The 19,582-nt window shown below is 49.7% G+C and overlaps 1 protein-coding gene across 1 annotated transcript in view; it reads right to left on the bottom strand.

The window, feature by feature from the left end:
- The window catches only part of LOC115313162 (4-coumarate--CoA ligase 1), a 49,773-nt gene that overhangs the window by 12,097 nt on the left and 18,094 nt on the right, over nt 1-19,582 (bottom strand). The window contains exons 5-6 of the mRNA XM_040217487.2: nt 18,632-18,797; nt 5,568-5,843 (exon numbers count right to left, since the gene is read on the bottom strand). Coding sequence (XP_040073421.2) covers nt 5,568-5,843; nt 18,632-18,797 — 442 coding nt within the window. The remainder of the gene's footprint in view (nt 1-5,567; nt 5,844-18,631; nt 18,798-19,582) is intronic.

The raw sequence follows: 19,582 nt of genomic DNA, 5'->3' as shown, positions 1-19,582 counted from the left end.
TTTAGCGCAAAGCGGAGCTTAGCCGGGAACTTAAGCTTAGTTTCGGTTTCGTTCGGTTGCACCAAACTCGCTTATCGCTAAACCTAGCACTAAACTACGCTTAACTTAAGCGCCCAACATTGGGCGCTTTGCTTCTGGTTGTTTCTTAATCCTGGATTAAAAACATGGCGGCTGGTTTGTCACGGTCGACGCGGTGGACGAAATTGGTTGTGCAAAGTGTTTTAGGCTACATCAGCGTGAAAGTCTCGACAAAATGACTTTCGATTGTGACAAGGATGCAAAATATTGTCGCGTGAAGTGTTTATCGACCCCTGTTTTCAAGTTGGCTCTCCACTTTCAGGGCGTGTTAGCCCTAACCGAGAAACGTACGGAGCTGTGGGGCTCACGTCTGTATTCCCGTTGGTTCTTCTGTCAACGAGCTTATTCGTATGTACTTACTATTTTTCGCATAGCTGTAACGTATTGTTATTTACCACCTTGTTTATTTACACTTGCAGCGCGTATCCTTCAATCTGATCAGCACGTTGAATAGTGCAGTACATGATCTCGGCGATCAGCTGATTGTCGACACCTCTGCCGTTTGCATTAGATTGCGGCGCTTTTAAGTAATAAAACAGCGAAAATTCAATTTCTTTCGTTTTCTGAGTTTTGAGACAATCTTCAGTGAATTTTCCTTATCTCGCGAGTAGAATCTTGGCTTCAGAAAACTGTATCGTTCCATAACTGTAACTTTTTTGGTGATAGCGATTTTTTAGGAATATTTTGCTTTATATCTTTCATTCGTGGCGACGACAAATCGTAACGACCACTATGTTAGATTCGTTCATTGCTGTATCGGGGCAGGCTGGGGCAGGCGATGCGAAGAGACGACCGTTCTTATCGGCGCGATGTGATGTACTAGTGGGAGTTTTTTTTTTTTTTTTTTTCTGAACTCGACAGTGTGAAACTGAAGTCCGTTTGAGGCTGCAGCGGATGTTCAACGACGGTACAGTGCAGTTCTCTAACCTTGCTGATAGCAACGAGTACCCTCGATGCAAGGTCTCGTGACCTGACCTCTCGACGACTTCTATTCGACGATTTCCGGGCATTTTCGCAGCTGCCGTGGCGAGTTCGTCACTGTTTTGAACTTCATCAGTCTCAGACTTGACTTGGTTTTAGTAGTCATCTTACCTGCCTACTTATATCCATGATGTTTTGTCTTCAGCGATGTAGCGAGTAGAGTGTCCTTCTCGCGTTCGGTGAGTTTTGGGGCCCCCGATGGCTCCTTCGCCTCAAAATGTGAGCACGAAAACTACTACCACTGTCAAAATAACCTGTTATCAACCGATATTAAACACACAATCACAGATGTAAAGAGCATTCGTGTTTATTTGAAGCTTTGACTTCTGCTATTGAAAGTTAAACGAAAAAATGATTGAATTTGGAGACCTTTAATTTGTTACTCACCGAAGAAATACAGCGAAAAGCAGACGCCGACGACAACTACTACGGCAGATTTTCTTTCTTTTTTTTTGTTTACATCACGTGATTCCTCTCCGCCAATCGTATTCGTCGCTCTGAGCGTTCCCTAGTTTGCTCTGTTTGTCTTTAGATTCCCTACGCAAATCCAGCGTTTAGCTAGGGGCGCGTCTGTAAAGCCGGCTTAACCTTGGTGCAACCGGAATTTAAACCCGTGCTTACCTAAGCTCGGTTTAGGGCGCTAAGCCGGCTTAGGAAAGTGCCGCTTTGGGTTAAGGTAAGCGGCGTTGGTGCAACCGGCCCTGAGTCATTATTGTTTCCAAAAATATCACAAGATCGTATTTTTCGTTTTGGTTTCGAGCGATAACAAACATGGCTGCCGGTGTTCGTAGCTCGTTGAGCTCATCTGTTTTTAAGAGTGCGAGTTGTTTCGCGTTCGTGAAGGTGTTTAGCGCAGGATATCCTCAAGCGACGTAGTTTGCAACAAAGAACTCTCGCAAATACACACCCTCGGAAGCGCTGTGCGGGCACTTGTTTTCGTAGCGGGACTTGCGTGAGCCTAGTGTCCCACGTCAACTATTTTGCTTGATCTGGCTTGGTTTGTTCTATGGCGTGTGTGGTGATGTCACTAATACCAGTGCCACACTGTCAACTCGAATGCCATTCACAAAGAATAACATTCGTGTGATCAACGAATCGGCTCGCGATCTGTCGCGCGTGGAAGGCCCCACGCTCGGAGTGTCGCGCGCTGATTGGCCGATCGTTCAAATGTCATTCGATGTTAAGGCCCGTTCACACCCTTGCGACCGAGTAAGACCAGACCGGTTTTTAAGCCTCTTGCGATCTTTTAGGACCAGTTCGGTTACAGCGCATCCGGTCCTAAGAAGTCGCAAAAGGCTTAAAAACCGGTCTCGCCTCTCTCGGTCTTACTATGTCGCAAGAGTGTGAACGGCGCTTAAAGGTCCGTTCATACTCCTGCCACCGACTTCGACCGAGAGAGACCAGACCGGTTTTTAAGCCTCCTGCGACCTCTTAGGACCAGCTTTGCTGCAGCGCATCCGTTCCAAAGAGGTCGCAAAAGGCTTAAAAACCGGTCTGGTCTCTCTCGGTCGTACTCGGTTGCAAGAGTGTGAACGGGCCTTCAGTGTGCAAAAGACAGGGGCATATCAAAACTCCTTTCTTTTTTTGGGGGGGAGGGGGGGGGGGCGGTCGGAAAGGTTGTAAGGATACTACTATTCTCTCATTCTTTCTTGTGCACCGGCGGGTCTACCCATGCCAAATTGCCCTCCGAGAATGGGGGAGGGGGCGGGGGGGGGGGGGGGGCGGAGTCGACTTTGTCTGGAAAGGGGGGGGGCGGTCGCCCCTGTCGCCCCCCACCCCCTTGGATCCGCCACTGGCAAAAGAAGGGTCAAGGGAAGACGACGAAAAAGAGAAGAAATGGGGACCGCGTGCAAGGAGAGCGTGCGGAGGACTGGCTGGGAAAACTTGCTGGGTCCGAACGACACCATCGGCCAGAGCAATCGCCGGCTCGCTCCTGCTGCCTGACCACCGGCCTTGTCCCAGCGAGGGCAGCGCATAGAAATCTACGCTGCCCGGTTTCCTACTGCGAGAGCACATGGTACGGTGACTCTTGGGTCATCGACGGAAGCCAACCGCTCCCGCTCGTGACAGCCAGTCACAACCGTGGTTTTCTTTTTTCTTTCAGTATAAGCCTATGAACTCTTGATTTCCTTTGTAAATACATGTTTTAAGAAGAACGAAGGACATGTGTATCTTGTCTATATTTAACCCTAAAGAACCTTGGGACAGCGCGTTTTGATGCTGAATAAATATGTTGGTTCTTATAAAAGCGCCTTCGTTACTGTGAAAATCGTGGAACTGTCGTGATTGCGACGAAGATTCCGGTACTGAGGGGTAACCTACACAGTTGAGAATTTCCGGAAGATTTGACTGGAAGGAATCGGGTGTTCACGTTGCGTCAGGTTTCTTCAGGTAAGTGTCCGTCATTTAGATTTGGAAGGCACTAAGCTCTCAAATTTTGTGCAGCGCGCTTGGCTTGCTAAAGCGAATATTTTTAGTAGCGTTTTGATTGCTCGTCATGACCAACATTACTACAACATCTCAGTTTCGAAACTGCCATAGAGCCTACTCTGAAATAGTGGTATCGATCCGTACACCAGACTCGAGCTAACAACGATCGCAACGCCGCCATTTCTCCCGCATCGTCCACTGGAGGAACTGCACGGGAGTATCGGTTAGGGAGTGTTGCATTCGATAGCATCTGCTGTGACGGTCCTATTTTGACTTTAATCGGCCATTTTGGCGCCGAAACATTTAAGGTGGAAAGGGTATCATGGATCGAACCCCCGTGTACGCGAATTACTACCGAAGTTTCGACGCGCTCTGGTCGGGGCGTGCTATCTGAAGTCACCGGTGTGACATGGTTGTATAAAGACAATATTAATTGTGGCGCAAAACCTTGTAAACTAAAATTATAAAAAACATGTCGAGTTGTCATTTTGTTCTCATCTCCAATAAAAGTCCCCACAAAAAGAGCGTTTTCCGTCTGTTTTTACACAAAAACATGCTTTCTAAAAGTTTATGGTGACTACAGTAAAAAAAAAAAAGAAATTGAGCTACCATCTTGGCACCTCAAGCCTGGGAGTTCCGGTACTCTTGAAACATTCAGTGACTCGCTAAATGGTGGCGCTGTTATCGTATCTAACTCGGTCTCGGGGACGCCAGCGACCCAGCGTTCAAGGGTGAGTTTCCCAGCTGAGTGCTTTAGTAACGTTGGTCATGACTAACAAGGTAGAGGGACTTGGAACGATAAACTGGGTATCCCGCTCACCTGGCAAAATGACGCCCACTTGGCCGCCGCCTTGTATATTTTGACATATAGACACGTGACCGCGTACCAGCTCCTGTGCTTTTACGCAAAACTGAGTCGAGATTTGTATTGCGATCGCTGTAAAAAGATCGCAATACAAAGCTCATTGATCTATTAAAGATCAATGAGCAATTGTTTGTGCGCGGTATTTCGTTAAAATTTAAACAAAAAACTGTAAGGACACGTGACTAATGTTCAAAAATGTGCAACATGGCGGCGGCCAACGGGGGTCAGTTTCAGCTGCCAGCCTATCGCTCTAAGGTCCTCTACCTTGTTGATCATAACGCTCACCCACAACGGAAAAGCTACATATTTATTTTTTTGTATTTTTTTAGTTCTTTCGGTCGCTTTTTACCTCACATCGACAGACGCTGCACACGCTTATATTAGACCATGGCTCGTACACGATGGAACGCTAGTAAAACAGCGTTGGTACGACGCCGTTTCATGGTCGCGTCTGACGATCGTCGCAGACAAGTTTAGACGGGGACGAAATAGCAGACGGAATCAAGCTACGGCGGACACGGGCGGGCCGCTTTCATCGTCGTTCGCTTCCGCGCTTGTGCTGCACGACAAGCGGACGGCGTAGACGGCAGACTCGAACTACATGCACTATACTTGAACGCACCGGACGTGGCGACAGCGATCCATTAGGCTTGCGAACATGTGCAACCGAGCAGCCAAGCCAATCCAGTAGTAATGGGCGGGGCCACAACTCTCTGGGCGGTGCCTAGAGCGGGTTGTGAACTCCACCTAAATTGCGCCGCGTCGTAAGTGTTACGCAGATTTTTTCGGGGAAAAATCAAAGAAAAACGAATACGTGCCACAAAGAAGCCTTTTACATTCTTTTTGTTGATTTTAGTGTTTTTTTTAATTATTATAGGGCATGCGCGCTGGTGTATGATAACAAAGTAGCTCTCACTTACGTCGGAAATATTGATTGATTCACGTCATTGCGTGTTTCTCAAGACAAAGTTGTTTTTTTTTCTGACAAAACTGTGTTTGGAATTACATGCGTTTAATTTATTTAGTTTACCTAGAAATATGCCTTAAAGCCTCAGCCGGGTTTTAACCGACAAAGATGTAATACATCTGGCCTCAAAATACGGTAAAAAAAAAAAAAGTGAATTTCGCATGCTTTCAGTTTGACGCATTGCCCAATGTCAAACTTACAGGTCCTTTGAAGCCAGAATAAAAACAAAATAACGCAATATGTTACCTTAATTTCCACCATGGCGCAAGGCCATCCGACGTCAGTGTAACAGACGACGTCCCTGGGGGGAACGCAGATGGCCCCGTTCGATTCGCTCATTCCGTAGATATACCTCAGGCTCCGAAGGTTCCCGAAGGTGCTCAAGGACAGCCCTGCCAACTGCTCCGAGAGCACGCCACCGGCGACAGCGATGTGCAGCAAGGTGTTCAGCCTCCGGTCCGCGGACCGAGCATACTGCACCAGGTTCTGAAGGCGCGTCGGAAAACAGGTCAGAGCCGTTACCTGCAAGACGGGAAGCGAGAAAAGCCTCATCAAGCCGTGGTCAAACTGCCAACATATCGTATGAAAGACACCCTGTAGAAACTACAGAGTTTAGGGAACCGTTCTTGCACGCCCGATACGGTACGATGTGCCGTCCGGTGCGAACTGCGCATGTGCGAGGCTTCTGCGGTCGCGCATGCGCAGTTCGAACCGAAGGGCCCGTCCTATCGTCCCCACAGGGGGCACCTGTGAAAGCAGGTGTTTGGAGTGTGGCTTCTCCACGGACCCCGAGCCATGCGGGTTCGCCCGCCCACGTCTGGCTGTACGTGGCTTTCCCGTGTCCGGGGAAAAGGGCATCCTAGTGGTTGAGCCAAGCCCGGGGTAGGTTTGGACCCTTCGGGGCCCCCCGGGTGAGGCAATACACCACTTCGGCCCCCGCTTCTCGTAGACGGCAGTCCTGGTAAGGCCCGGCCAGGATGATACAGTCAAGTCGCCTTTTCTTCTACTATCCCCTCTGATCTTTTACCTTTGTCTTCTCCTTTTCACTCTTCTCATTTCTCTTCTTTCCTTCTTCAACTCCTTTGGCGGCAAGGGCTAACCTTGGGTGGCGACAGACCCCTTGTCCAGAACCACACTCGGTTATAGAAACTGGGCAGCACTAATAGAGTAACGTCTTCAGCCAAGCCATTCTTGTTATGAAGCGCTACCTATTCCCTTGTTGGGCTCGGTGGTGGGCGGTGCACCACCGTTTCCGAAAACCATTCCCCTCTTATGGGTTCCAAGCAAAAACAACCTGATCGGCCTCCGAAAAGAGGCCGGACCGAGGCACTTTCCACATTTCTGAAACAAGACAACTCAAACTTTACAAGATTTTTCGTTCTACATTCCGACGACTCTTCTATGCCGCTCTCAAGACTGTCTCCGTTCCTTGTTGCCAAAGTTCTTCAAAACAAACTCGGGGCAAAATATGAAGCGAAAAAGCTTTTTTCCGGCGACGTTCTTGTCGAGATTTATGAAAGGTATCAGGCAACTGCCCTCCTCAATCTGAATATGATACATGATCTCAAAGTGACCGTATCTGCACACCGTACGCTGAACACCATTCGTGGTGTGATATCGGAGGATGATCTCATAACCAGTTCCGAAGAGGAAATCGTAGAGGGTCTAAGCGCACAAAATGTTGTGGCCGCAAAACGAATTAAAATCCGTAAGGATGGCGAGGAACGACCTACGAGACATGTCATACTGACATTCCAGAAAAGCTCGTTGCCCCCTACCGTAAAGGCGGGTTACATTAACTGCAAAGTGCGGCCATATTTCCCGAACCCGCTTCGCTGCTTTCGCTGCCAGCGGTACGGTCACGGTTCACGAGCTTACCGTGGTCGTGAAACTTGTGCCAGGTGCAGCGGCACTGACCATACTGCTGACAACTGCAACCACGGCTATAAATGTGCAAACTGCAACGCCGACCATCTTGCCTACTCTCGATCATCTAACCACTTTAAAAATGAAAAAGAATTACTTGCTCTCAAGGTGAAAGAAAACATTTCCAACCAGGATGCAAAGCACCGCCTCTCTGCTTTCCAGAGAGGATCTTTTGCTGAGGCGGTGTCCAGCAAAGGACCTGCACCGTCTAAGGTATCAGTGGCGACCCAGGTGTCTTTTTCAGACCACGGGAAGCCACTGCGGTGCTCTACGCCCAGGCTGAAGCTTGCGCTACCTGTGTATTCTATCTCAGCTGCGAAAGCAGCAGATCCACCTAGTCGCACCAAGGACATAGGTGCCGCAGCAGCGACGGAGGTCACGCCTTCGTCCCTGCCTCCTGGTCCCTCCCCTCAGGCAACGGAGCGAGTGTCTCGCTCCTCTATGGGGCGAACTTCCCCGTCTAGGAGGCAGCACCTGCTACGTGCAACAGACGATACCAGCGAGACTGTGGGCCGACCTAGCACGTCGACCGCTGCCCCATCAGGTCAATGCAGGGGCCGTGGGCTGCCCCTATGATCCCTAGAGAACTCTAAGGCCTCCGGTAGGCCTGCTAAAAGGTCCCTAGAAGCAGAAAAAACTGCAGAGGCAGGCGACCTTTCTGCCCCAGAGCCAGATCCAGAGGATATGGAGTGGCAGACACTGAAATCAAAACATAAAGGGAAAACACTAGTTTTCCCTCCTAAATAAAGCACCCCTTTTTTCCATCGCTCTTCTGATAGTTAAATTTCTATAAAGAATGACGGCGATCATCCAGTGGAACTGCCGATGTCTACTGAGGAACTTCAATGATATCGAGCTCCTCCTGGAGCAACACCGCCCACATGCTTTATGTTTACAAGAAACGCATCTCAGTTCAAAGCATACTAACTTTCTTACACGCTACCATAGTGTTAGGAAAGACCGAGAGGATGCGTGTATTTCTGCAGGAGGAGTTGCAGTGGTAGTCCCAAAGCACCTTCCCTGTTCCGAAATCGCTCTTAATACTGCGCTAGAGGCCGTAGCGGTGCGTCTCCTCCTTCACAAAGTAGTGAGTGTTTGTTCCTTGTACATTCCTTCTTCTTTTACTTTTTCGACAAATGATTTTAATAATCTTTTACCCCAACTCCCGGAGCCCTTTCTTTTACTTGGAGATTTTAATGCCCACAACTGTCTATGGGGTAGCGACCACGTTGACGCCCGTGGTCGAATGATAGAATCAATTTTAACGTCTTACTCACTTTGCTTTTTTAACACGGAAAAACCAATCTATTTTAGCCCATCCTCATTATCATCCTCGTGTATTGATCTTTCCATCAGTAGCGCTTACATTTTTACTTCCTTTACATGGGTCGCAGATACTAACCCTCATGGAAGCGATCACTTTCCAATTTTCTTGAAAAACAACTTTCAATCTAAGTCCGTGCCGATGTGGACTGCCCGTTGGAAGTTCGAGAAAACAGATTGGTCTGTTTTTACCGAGACAACGCAGCTTGCATGTACATCATTTGATAAAATCTCGGTGGACCAAGTTACAGAACTGTTAAGTGAGTCTACCTTTTATGCAGCGTCTCTTGCTATTTCTATGACTTCCACGCATCTCCCTCGGAGACCCAAGCCGTGGTGGAATGAAGAATGCACTGATTAGAGAAAAGAACAAAACAGAGCGCGGGGTATTTTTTGACGCTACCCAACGCAGAGTAATCTCCTCGCGTTTAAACAAATGAAAGGTTGGGCAAGATACATTCGCCGCCAGTCTAAGCGAGACAATTTCCAGGGGTACGCCTCTTTAATTAATAGTACTGCAACACTAAAAGAATTCTGGGATAAAGTTCATCGGATCGAGGGGCGATACCATGCTTTCGCAGTCCCGCTTGTTTCCCACAACGGGATCTGTCCAGAGAGCCTAGAGGGTCAGGCCAATCTTCTTGGTCAGCATTTCGCTCGTGTATCAAGTTCCGAAAACTCTTCCTTTGCATTTCTTCAACACAAAGAGCAAGCGGAAGCGCATGCCGTGAAGACCTCAGGTGGTGTTCTCGATGCTTACAATCAACCCCTCATGCAGCACGAGCTCGAAATGGTCCTTCGCTCAACTAAGCCTTCAGCTCCTGGACCTGATGGTATCCACTACCGGATGCTTACTCAACTTCATCCTTCTACGCTACTCCTTATTTTGTACCTCTTCAATCGCGTCTAGCAAGAGGGTAGATTCCCACTGGCATGGAAGGTACCCACAGTCGTACCACTTCTGAAACCCGGGAAGGACGCTTCTTCCACATCTAGCTACCGCCCAATTGCACTCACCAGTTGCCTAAGCAAGACATTTGAATGCATCATTAATAAAAGGCTCATGTACTTCTTAGAAAAACAAAACATTTTAGATAAAAATCAGTGTGGGTTCCGTTCCTGCCATTCCACAGTTAACCACTTGGTGCATCTTGAAACCACAATTCATGAGGCTTTTGTTAATAAACAACACAGCGTATCAGTGTTTTTCGACTTAGAGAAGGCATACGACACAGCATGGCGCTATGGAATCCTTCGTGACTTGTATGAAGCAGGGGTACGTGGGAGGTTGCTTGCTATCATAAAGAGCTATTTATCTGAGCGAACCTTTTTTGTGAAGTTGGGCACTGCTCTCTCCAGAGAATTGGTTCAGGAGACTGGAGTTCCGCAAGGCGGTGTCTTGCATGTTACTCTCTTTATAGTCAAGATGAACTCAATAGTCCGGTCTCAACCTCCATCTGTGCAATATTCTCTTTATGTAGACGATCTCCAGATATCCGTTTCATCATGCAATCTTTCCATTTGTGAACGTAGACTCCAAGTTGCAATCAACAACCTCTTGAAGTGGGCAGACGAAAATGGCTTTAGGTTTGCTCCTAAGACAGTGTGTGCCTGCTACTCTCGGAGAAGGGAATCTCCGTAGAGCCTACTTTACGAATGCACCAGGCTCCCATCCCAGTAAAGAAAGGGCATAAGTTTCTGGGCCTTATTTTCGACCGTCAACTGTCCTTCTTATCTCACATAAAGAATCTGAAGATAAAATGTCAGAAATCACTGAACCTCCTTAAAGTTCTGTCTCACAAGACATGGGGCTCTGATCGTCTATGTCTTTTACAAATTTATCGCTCTGTGATTCGCTCACGTCTGGACTACGGTAACTTTGTATACGAATCTCCTAGCAATTAGCTCTTAAGGCACTGGACCCCATCCATCATCAGGGACTTCGTTTAGCAATTGGAGCCTTCAGAACGTCGCCTGTGCTCAGTCTCTATGCTGAGGGAAATGAGATGTCCCTTGACAGACGGCGTTTCTCCCTAGGGTTTATGTATTCGGTAATGGTACGTTCAGTCGCTCAGAATTCAGCCCGGGAGGCTGTGGAGAGCACTAAATACCAGAAGACATTCGAAAACAAGCCTAGCATTATCCCTCCAGTCGCGATGAGAAACCGGAATTTGGCAGAGTCAGTTGGGATAGACAGTAAGCTTCCAGTTGCTACAGTGGCAAGGTCTGTGACACCATGGGATTTTAACTGCATACGGTGTGATTTTTCACTAACGAAGTTTAATAAGAAGGAAACTCCAACTGAGGTCATGCGGCCAGAAATTTACGAACTCCACAAGGAACATGATTTTCATTCCCATTACTACACAGACGGTACAAAAACTGAATCATTTGTTGGCTGTGCTATGATTGGCCCTGCAGTAAGAACTGTTCGTAGGTTGAATTCGTCCGCTACTGTTTTCACTGCTGGACTGCATGGCCTTCTGCTTGCAGTAGATCATATTATTCAAACAAGTAACTCTCGGTCAGTTATATATACAGATTCGCTGAGTGCTTCGCGGGCTCTGACGTCGCTTGAAATTCCAAAGAATGCCCTCGTTGTTTTATTACAAAACAAAATAGTAGCAGCAACCAGGAAAGGATGTAATGTTCCACTCTGCTGGGTACCGAGCCATGTCGGAATCCCAGAGAATAAAGAGGTAGATCGTGCTGCGGGAACTTCTTGCACCCGTGCTGTAGGCATCAGTTGCATCCCATACAGAGCTTACTGTGCCCTAATAAAATACTATGTTAAAGCTCAGTGGCAATTAGAATAGAGCCTACTGGTGTCAAACAAACTGCACACGATTAAGCCTTTTCTGAGTCAGTGGCAGACTGCTAGGCACTGAGACAGGTTTTATGACGTAGTCCTTTGTCGACTATGCATTGGACACACGCGGCTCACGCACGGACACCTCTTACGCGGTGAGGACCCTCCTGAATGTGAGCATTGCCAGAAACCGTTGTGTGTCTTACATATCCTTCTAGAATGTCCTGCTTATGAGGAAAAATGCCTCCACTACTTTTCCCAACTGTACAAAGAGCATGTTCCTTTACACCTATGTGTGTTACTTGGGAATGAGCCACTACTCCCACCCACCCAGGTATTTAAGTTTTTAAAAAGCGTTGATCTTTTACACAAAATGTAGCATTATTTATAATGTAAGGTCCTACTCTTATTTTATACATTTTTCCAATTACCAGCTACTAAAGCTCTTTCTTTTCCAAAATCCTCTTCTGCAATAGTACCATTTCTTGGCGCACCATAGCCTCAGTTGCTTTTGCGCCACAAAACCCCAATCTACTGCTACTACATCCTATCGTATCGGAAGTGCAAGAACAGTGCCCTAAAACTCTCTACTGTCTGGAGCGTGTGTCCTTCTTGTGTGACGCTCCCTCCACATTGGTCACTCACAAAGTGCCTCCAATTGTGTTGGAGGCAGGCGCACATGCGTATGAACTAAACTTGGTTCGAATATGTCTACAGCGTGTCCACAGATAATGCTGTCCCAATATCTGCAGCCAAGAGCGTATCTTTTGTATGACGTATAAGCGATATGTCGCCAATTCGAGGCTGGTCCATTCATCTCTGAGGGTGACCGCGTGCGTTGTTCCCGCTTGTGGCCCCTTACGACGAGAGCAACACACTGTCGCCATCTACGAGGAAGGCTTGGAACATCTACGATCAGCGTATTTCCTAGTTCTTAGACATTCCGTCGTAAGCTCGAAATGACTTCAACAATGTCAAAGCCGACCATTTGTCAGAAGAAGCGAGTAGATTTAATACACGTCAAAACTGCGAAACCTTAGTTTATAATACGCAGACCGGAAAAGTTCCAGAGCTGAAACGGTAGTTGGCGTACGTTCTCTCGCCAAGAGTGGTAAGAAACGGGCACAATTCACGCGGCCACATTAAAATTCTGATGCGTGAACTAGCCTTCACTCTACGCGGCACCCCGCAGAGGTACTCCCACCAGTCAGGGCGATCCGGCTTACCTGACGGTGATCTTGGAAATATAGTTTCTGGATAGGGGAAAAAATGGGTCGCAAATTGCCCTGTAATTCTGTTTCTACGTGAACTCTTCTCAATCAGCGCTTCTGGTGCTAGACCACAAGTGCTAAACCAAATGTTTAGTGGGGAGTTAGTGTTAGTTAGAGCTAGGTGAAGTTAAATTTCGAGTTCAAGTTTGTCCTAGTTAGAGTATGTGGTGCCATCTCCCCGTTTCACGTGTAAATTTTCCCGCTAAATGCTAGTTCTACCTGGAACGCGTGTTCGACTGGTATGTTTACCGCGCCATCAAATCTGGTCTTTCGAGTTGGGCCTGATGACGGCTGATGACGACATACGACCGTGGCCTCTGAGCAGGGCTCAGAACCGTTATTGTTGATTTGGTGTCTTGCCCCCCCCCCCCCCCCCCTTCCTCCCCTTCTTGGAAAGGGTAAAGATCCCGAGTAACGTGGCGAGCATTGAAGTCTCTCTGCTGCCTACGGCGCTGGGTGGCGTCGCGCTCGTTGAAGTCCTCGACTTGGAACCATTCCGGAACCAGGCTTGCGACGGTGACGGGCAGACGTGTTCGTAGAGAACGTCCCATAAGATGGGCCGGGCTGTACCCCGACACGCCAGGAATGTTCCGGTACGTTAGCAGAGCCAGGTAGGGGTCCTCCGCTTTCCAGAACAGGTTTTAGATTTTCTGGATCATTCTCTAAGCTTCCCTTTTTTGTTAAAGTTAGCAAGGCCTATTCGTGAGGCGTGAGAATTCATAGCGTTTTGCAAAGTCTCGGAACGCTTTACAGGAAAACTGCGGGCCATTGTCGTTGAAGGACGTCTGCGAAATGGCCTGCCGGGCCAAGGTGCTCTCAATGACACTGATGATGCAAACAACGGAAGTTGAACGTAGCGTTATGACCTCGATACTAGTCGACGACGAGAAGAAAGTGCTGAACATCCAAATAGAACAAATCAACCGCAACCCGTTCCCATGACTCAGGAGGGGTTTCGGTGGCGAGCATGGGCTTGCAGCGCTGAATTCGGATGCTTGCACACGCAGCAGAGTTATCAACGGCCGTCTTCACCTGGCTCATGAGGTCCAGCCAGCACACCGAGTCCTTGGTTAGGGTCAGACACCGGTTCACAACTTGGTGCCCGTCATGGAGCAGCCCCACGATGTCCTTGTGCAGCAGTGACGGTGCGACTAGACGTCAACCCATGAGCAGCAAGTCTTTGCGAATGAAAAACTCGCCACGGCGGTCCCAATAGCGTGTCTTGTTCAGGGGAAGCCGATCCCGTCTTGGACAACTTCTCGTGCAGTATAGCTTCAAGGCAGACCACTCAACATCTGAAGCCTGATATATTTTGAAGTCGTCGAGGCATACTGTCAGAGTCGAAGGAACGGCTGTTACGATTTGGGGCACGAAGAGCTCAACGCGGTGTGTGGTAGAGCAAGTTCTAGAGAAAGTTCTAGAGAGGCCAACGGGCTCTCTTGTCAGCGTGTCAGCAGTGTCTGGGTGCTTTCCCGTGACGTTATATACCGACAACTGGTAACGCAGAAGTCTCATGCGGAAACGCTAGATGCGGGGCGTTTCCGTATCAGCGGCTGGTGGGCAGTCTTCGCAACGAAGCTGGGGCCGCGCAGAAACTCTTTAAGCGCTGAACTGCCCACGAGACTCCGAGCGCTTTTTTTTCAATTTGACTGTACCGCTCTTCGGCAGCAGTCAAGGCACGTGATGCAAAAACGACCGCTCGACGATACCCTCATAGTTGCTCCTGTTTTATTACGGCGCCCAGGCCTTGCGACCTCTAGCATCTGCGGATATGGTCATGGTGTTGTAGCGGGCGACGCAAGAGCTGGATGCCACCATCCTCTTCGGCGTTTGGAGCTTTTTGGCTTGGGCGGATCCCCAGGTCCGGATTGAGTTTTTATTCAGTCGTGGAAGACAGATTTGGCAAAAATGGTCCATCGTGGTTAAGAAGGCCCAGGAACCGTCGAAAACCGTGCACATACGTCGGAGGTCGCTTGAGGCCTGACCACACCAGCGTGAACGGCGCCGCCTGTCGGCGTCGCTGGACGGCACCGCCGTGCGGCATCCCAACACAAGGAGTCCACATTGGCCTCCGTTTCGCGGGCGTCACGTGACAGCACTGGCTCTCGGGATTGTGCGCGCGCCTCGCGACGGATTTCCCGCTCTTTCGTCGCCTGCTCTTCGTTAGAGTCTTCCGTTTCTGCTCTCGTCTTTCGCATATATCAGCATAGAAATCGCACTCGCTGCCTACATGGCAGGTGTCCATGATGACCTGGTGATCAGCGTGAATGTGATTATACTAGCCTGCTCGTTGATCTTGCGACGTCACCGCACTCTAAGGGAAGAAGGCGCAGGTTTTGGGTCCGGCCGAGTTGGTTCTACCGAAACAGCGAAGGACAGATCAGTGCTTTGCTGCCCCGACGGCGCGCCAGAGATGAAGGCCATTTTTGAGAGTCTCCCCAAATCAACACAACATACGTCACAACACAGACGAAATGCAACAAATGCCACAGAGAAACTCACCTGTTATTCCGAATTCCTCTCCTATAATTTCCCAGCGGTTGTTCTTAGCGTCCTTATCTGGGCAGTCTGGCTGCGTCTTGTCATATAAAAAGGGAGACAGTTGCACAGTTGCGAGGAACCGCTCCGTTGGGAAAGGCGTTGGGGGAAATAGGGATAGCAGACGAAACGAAACGACGGTACGTTCCTTCGGAACGCGACAGATGAGCAGAGAACCGGCTTGCTCGTTGCGATGACGTCGTAACGTCACTAGCTACGCCTCCTAACATTGACTCCTCTCCGCTGCGGCGAATAGCGGCGAGCTCCGAACCGCGCAAGGACCGGTTCGCTTGGCGGCGCTGTACGGCGCGCTGAAGAAGGCGAAAACTGGCTTTCGTCGACAGCCCGCGGTACCGAACGTCCCGCCGCGAGCCTTGGCGACGCCGATGTAGTCATGCCTTTACTCATGATGGTGAAGAACTCGTCTAGGTCCAGAGTGTTGGCCTTGGCACTGACGACCATGTCCATGAACTTGACGAACGAAACGCCAAACTGACAATTGGAGGCGTTAAGCGTAACGCCAGCTTGCTGAAGTCTCTGCAGGACGGCGTACAGTCTAGCGTCGTGCTGCAATATGTCCCTGCAGAATACGAAGATGTCGTCCACGATGTGGACACGCCCGTCGATTTTCTCGAGGATACGTGACGTCTGGCGCTGAAACACGTCCGTGACGGTGGCGATGCCGAGAGATAGAGAAAAAACGTTTACTAAACAATTAGTTTGGCTCTTCCGAGGCGACAGTAGCCCTCATTCCAGAGCCCCTGTAGCTGTCGCTGCGGCTCGGGCCCGCGAGACCAGATTTCGCTGGTCGTCCGGATTCCAGCTGGACAGCGCAGCTTCCCACTGGGAATGCGTCTGCAGCAGTAACACCCAAAGGGCGTGATAATTGTTGAGTGTTGGCTGCTTTCGGAGAGACGCACTTGGTACACCCCCTATGTCGCATCGAGTTTCGAGAAGAGAATAGCATTTCCCAATGGAAGTGCTGACGACCATTGACCCTAATGGTCGTCAACAGGTGCCTCTCCGGGAGAAAGACCTGGTTAAGCTTGGTTACATTGACGCAGAGTCGATAGCCATTCGCAGCCTTGGGTTCCACTACGAGGTCGGCGCATCACGTCGTAGGTGTCTCAACACGCCGGATGACAGCTTCTCATACTATTTTGTGTGCCGTAGGTGTCTTAACACGCCGGATGACACCGTCTCATTCTATTTTGTCGAGTTCGTCCTTCACCACTCCTAGGAGAGGAATTGAAATCCTTCTGGGTACACTGACCGAGAAGGACACACCTCCGGGCTGGATGCGAATGTGGCGCACGTCCGACATCGTACCAAATCTCGCGAAGACTGGAGTAGCGACCGTAGGCGGTGTCAGGGCGGGCAGCGACGAAGCTGTCTCCGTTGGTCGGTGTCGGTTACGGAATTGACGAAGTGGATGACCCCAAGAGCGACTCTCGCAGGGCAGAGTGGTATCTATGCAGCCGACGACGTACAGCTTCTGGTGCACTGTCCGACCTCGCCATGCTAGGGTAGCCGGGAACGTCCAGAGAAGGTTGAGACAGCGGCGTTCCGGACGTACGAGTTCCTTGCTGACCAATGGGTTGGTCTAACAAGGCAGGACATCCCATAAAAAAGCGCAGGACGATATAGAGGGCAGCCGTTGAACTGGAGAGGGCAGCCGTTGACGATTACAACGACGTAGCGGCCGGGCGCTTGCGACGATTCCAAGAAGTGCAGCTGGATATGACTGAGACGCTTCGTTTTGGAGCCGCCTCGGTAGCTCCGAGGCGAGAGCGTCGACCTACGGATCCCCATGTGGCAGGTTCAAATCCCGGCCGAGGTGCCTGCGATCTGACGGAGGCTTATTGCGGAGAACACGCCATGTAACCGAGCTGTCGGTTGCAAATCAAAAGATCCCCAGGTGGTCGAAGTTAATCCTCAGTCCTCCGCTGGGGCGTGCCAGATACCCGTCGTTGGTTTGGCACGTAAAACCCCCAAATTTGACTTCGTTTTGGAGCTGTAAGCGGACACGAAATGTTCCTTTTTTGGCGATTGTTACACGTAGCCCTCCTGGCTGGTCACTCGGAATGTGAGTGTGGGGTGTTGTTGCAGTACTCGCACGACGCCTTCGACCCACGGGGCTGGCTGTCCCGACCGTAGTCGCGGCTCCCGAGAAGGTACTCGAACAAAGTTCGAGTACCTTCTCGGAAGCGGGGTGCTTTGTTGCGAAGCCGCTGCTTGACGTTTTTTCTCGTGTTCCGTGTCCTCATGTTGAAAAAGAGCCAGCAAGAGCGCATCTTGGGGCGCCAGCTTGGGATTCCGGCAAAGTTGGTCGGACACGGGCGAGTCTTGCAGCCCTGCAACGAATCGATACCGTACGATGCGATCCTCCACCGCTGGACCGGATAGTTGAACTTTTGGACGATATCTCGTAACGCGGTGAAGAACGCGTCGACGGCTTCACCCGCGACTCGACTCGAACACCTCGTTGACGGAGTGAACGAAGCAGCTCGTAAGCTTTGCTGTGACGTCTGCGCACGATCGGTAGGTTTCGTCGTCCCTTTTTATGAAGGAAAATACCACGCGGGCTGGGGGACCCATACATTATAGGAGATTACGCACCCTGCTTTTTTCACACGCGGCGAAAAGGCTCGACGCAACGAGTATAATCTTCGAATTGATGAAGCCAGGCAGGCCACTGGCTAGCTTCGTCGAATGTGAACGGTGGCGGAGCCCGGAGCGAGAAAGCGGTGGCTGCTGGCCGGAGCGGCGGTGAGAATTTACGAGGTGTTCGCCATCCTGGAGTCACTTCTGACACCATGAAGTGGTCGAGTAGCAGCGAGACGCGAGGCCCGAGAGCGCGGGGCCCAGGCACGAGTTGCAGGGGGCGGTTGAGAGTGATAAGACCCGCCAGCCAAGTGTGCCAGTCGAAAAAAGCCCCTGTTCTTCATTACGTACGGCGTTTATAATTACAATTACCACCCAAAAAAGGACGGCAAAATTTGGACACATTCGAACGTTACACTAGCGCCCTATACTGCTGCTTGTCGCGATTCTGGCGGTGGAAAGGCAGCAGAGTTTGATACGGCGAATGCCGGTTATGCTGCAGGTCGCCCTCAGCTCGGCAGGCCACGGAAACTTCGGCAGGCACGAGCTACGACGCCGCGAAGACAGCGACAATCACGTTCGCTCAAACGTTTTTACCGGAACTCGACGATCAACCGTCAGGATCCCGGCATCTTATAGAATGACAGTCCAGCTTCAATAATTTTTTGCTACATCGGGGCTACTTTGACGCATGAACGGTATATGACGCTAAACATATCAGTCGAAGACGGGATCTTGGTAGATTACATATTAAGGCTCTTAAAAGTGAACAACCTGGTTTTTCTATAAGCTGCACTAAGTTGCTAGTAAGTTAAAAAATAGTTTGCACATCGTCTCACCTTAAATCTGTCGATCAAATCGGCGTATCCTTCCATGGACAAGGTATGAGGTGCAACTACGCAGGTCGCTCCAATCAGAGGCGTAAAAATACTCAATAACCCTGATGAGTGAGTGATTGGGTTCCATAGCAACGTAACGTCTTCTTCGGTCGCGGTGGAGAGCGGCCTGCGATGGAGCATTAAGAGAGAGATCCGAATAACCCAACAACGTAAGGGAACAGACAAAGCCCTCATGTTCAGAAACATTGCAGTTTCGATATCCAAGGTGCAGAATGTCAGTGCACGAAGCCACTGTGGCTACTTCTTCACTAAGCGTACTGCGCAGTGCGCACACGCAGATCGGACTTACAGAAGTGGCAAGTGACTTGACGACGCCCCGAATATATGTATATTCACGAAAGTGTGAGAGGCGCTCCACATTGATGACGTGACACATCATCCTTCTCAATGTGGCCGAGCGGGATGTCTCTTGGCTCCGGAATGCCATTTGCAACCAACCTTGCCCATCGCTGAAGGCTTCTCTATAAAGCTCGATTGACTGTCAGCGTGACTTGCGGGAAAGTAGGCTCTTTGTAAACAACGCTACTGGTATTTGGGTAATGGTTGGAAATACATCAATAAAAAAAGGTTATCATCCCGAAGTTTCCCTGCATTGGTAACTAGGCTCGGGCATTACGTAAAGGTAAGCGAGGGAGAAGAATATCGAGGAGGAAGGGGCACCTAATTTCCCCCTGGAAGAAACACCTATCTCCTAGCTTTGCCAAGAAAGGAAACTCTACCCCAATTATGTTGTTTAGCACCTAAATCTGTAATCTAGGAAATTAAGAAAAAAAAAAGTGAAAGGAACAGACACAGAAGGGAAGGTCTCAAACTCAGTTATCCCTCTCCCGTTGTCCTTGATGATAAGGGCATTGCATTGCGGATATGACCGCATGATCTCTTGTATATTTT

The sequence above is a fragment of the Ixodes scapularis genome, unplaced genomic scaffold, assembly GCF_016920785.2.
Source record: "Ixodes scapularis isolate PalLabHiFi unplaced genomic scaffold, ASM1692078v2 PGA_scaffold2__306_contigs__length_199485367, whole genome shotgun sequence".
Lineage (NCBI taxonomy): Eukaryota > Metazoa > Arthropoda > Arachnida > Ixodida > Ixodidae > Ixodes > Ixodes scapularis.
Note: the sequence above shows the minus strand (reverse complement) of the source record. Positions and strands in the feature narration are given on the sequence as shown.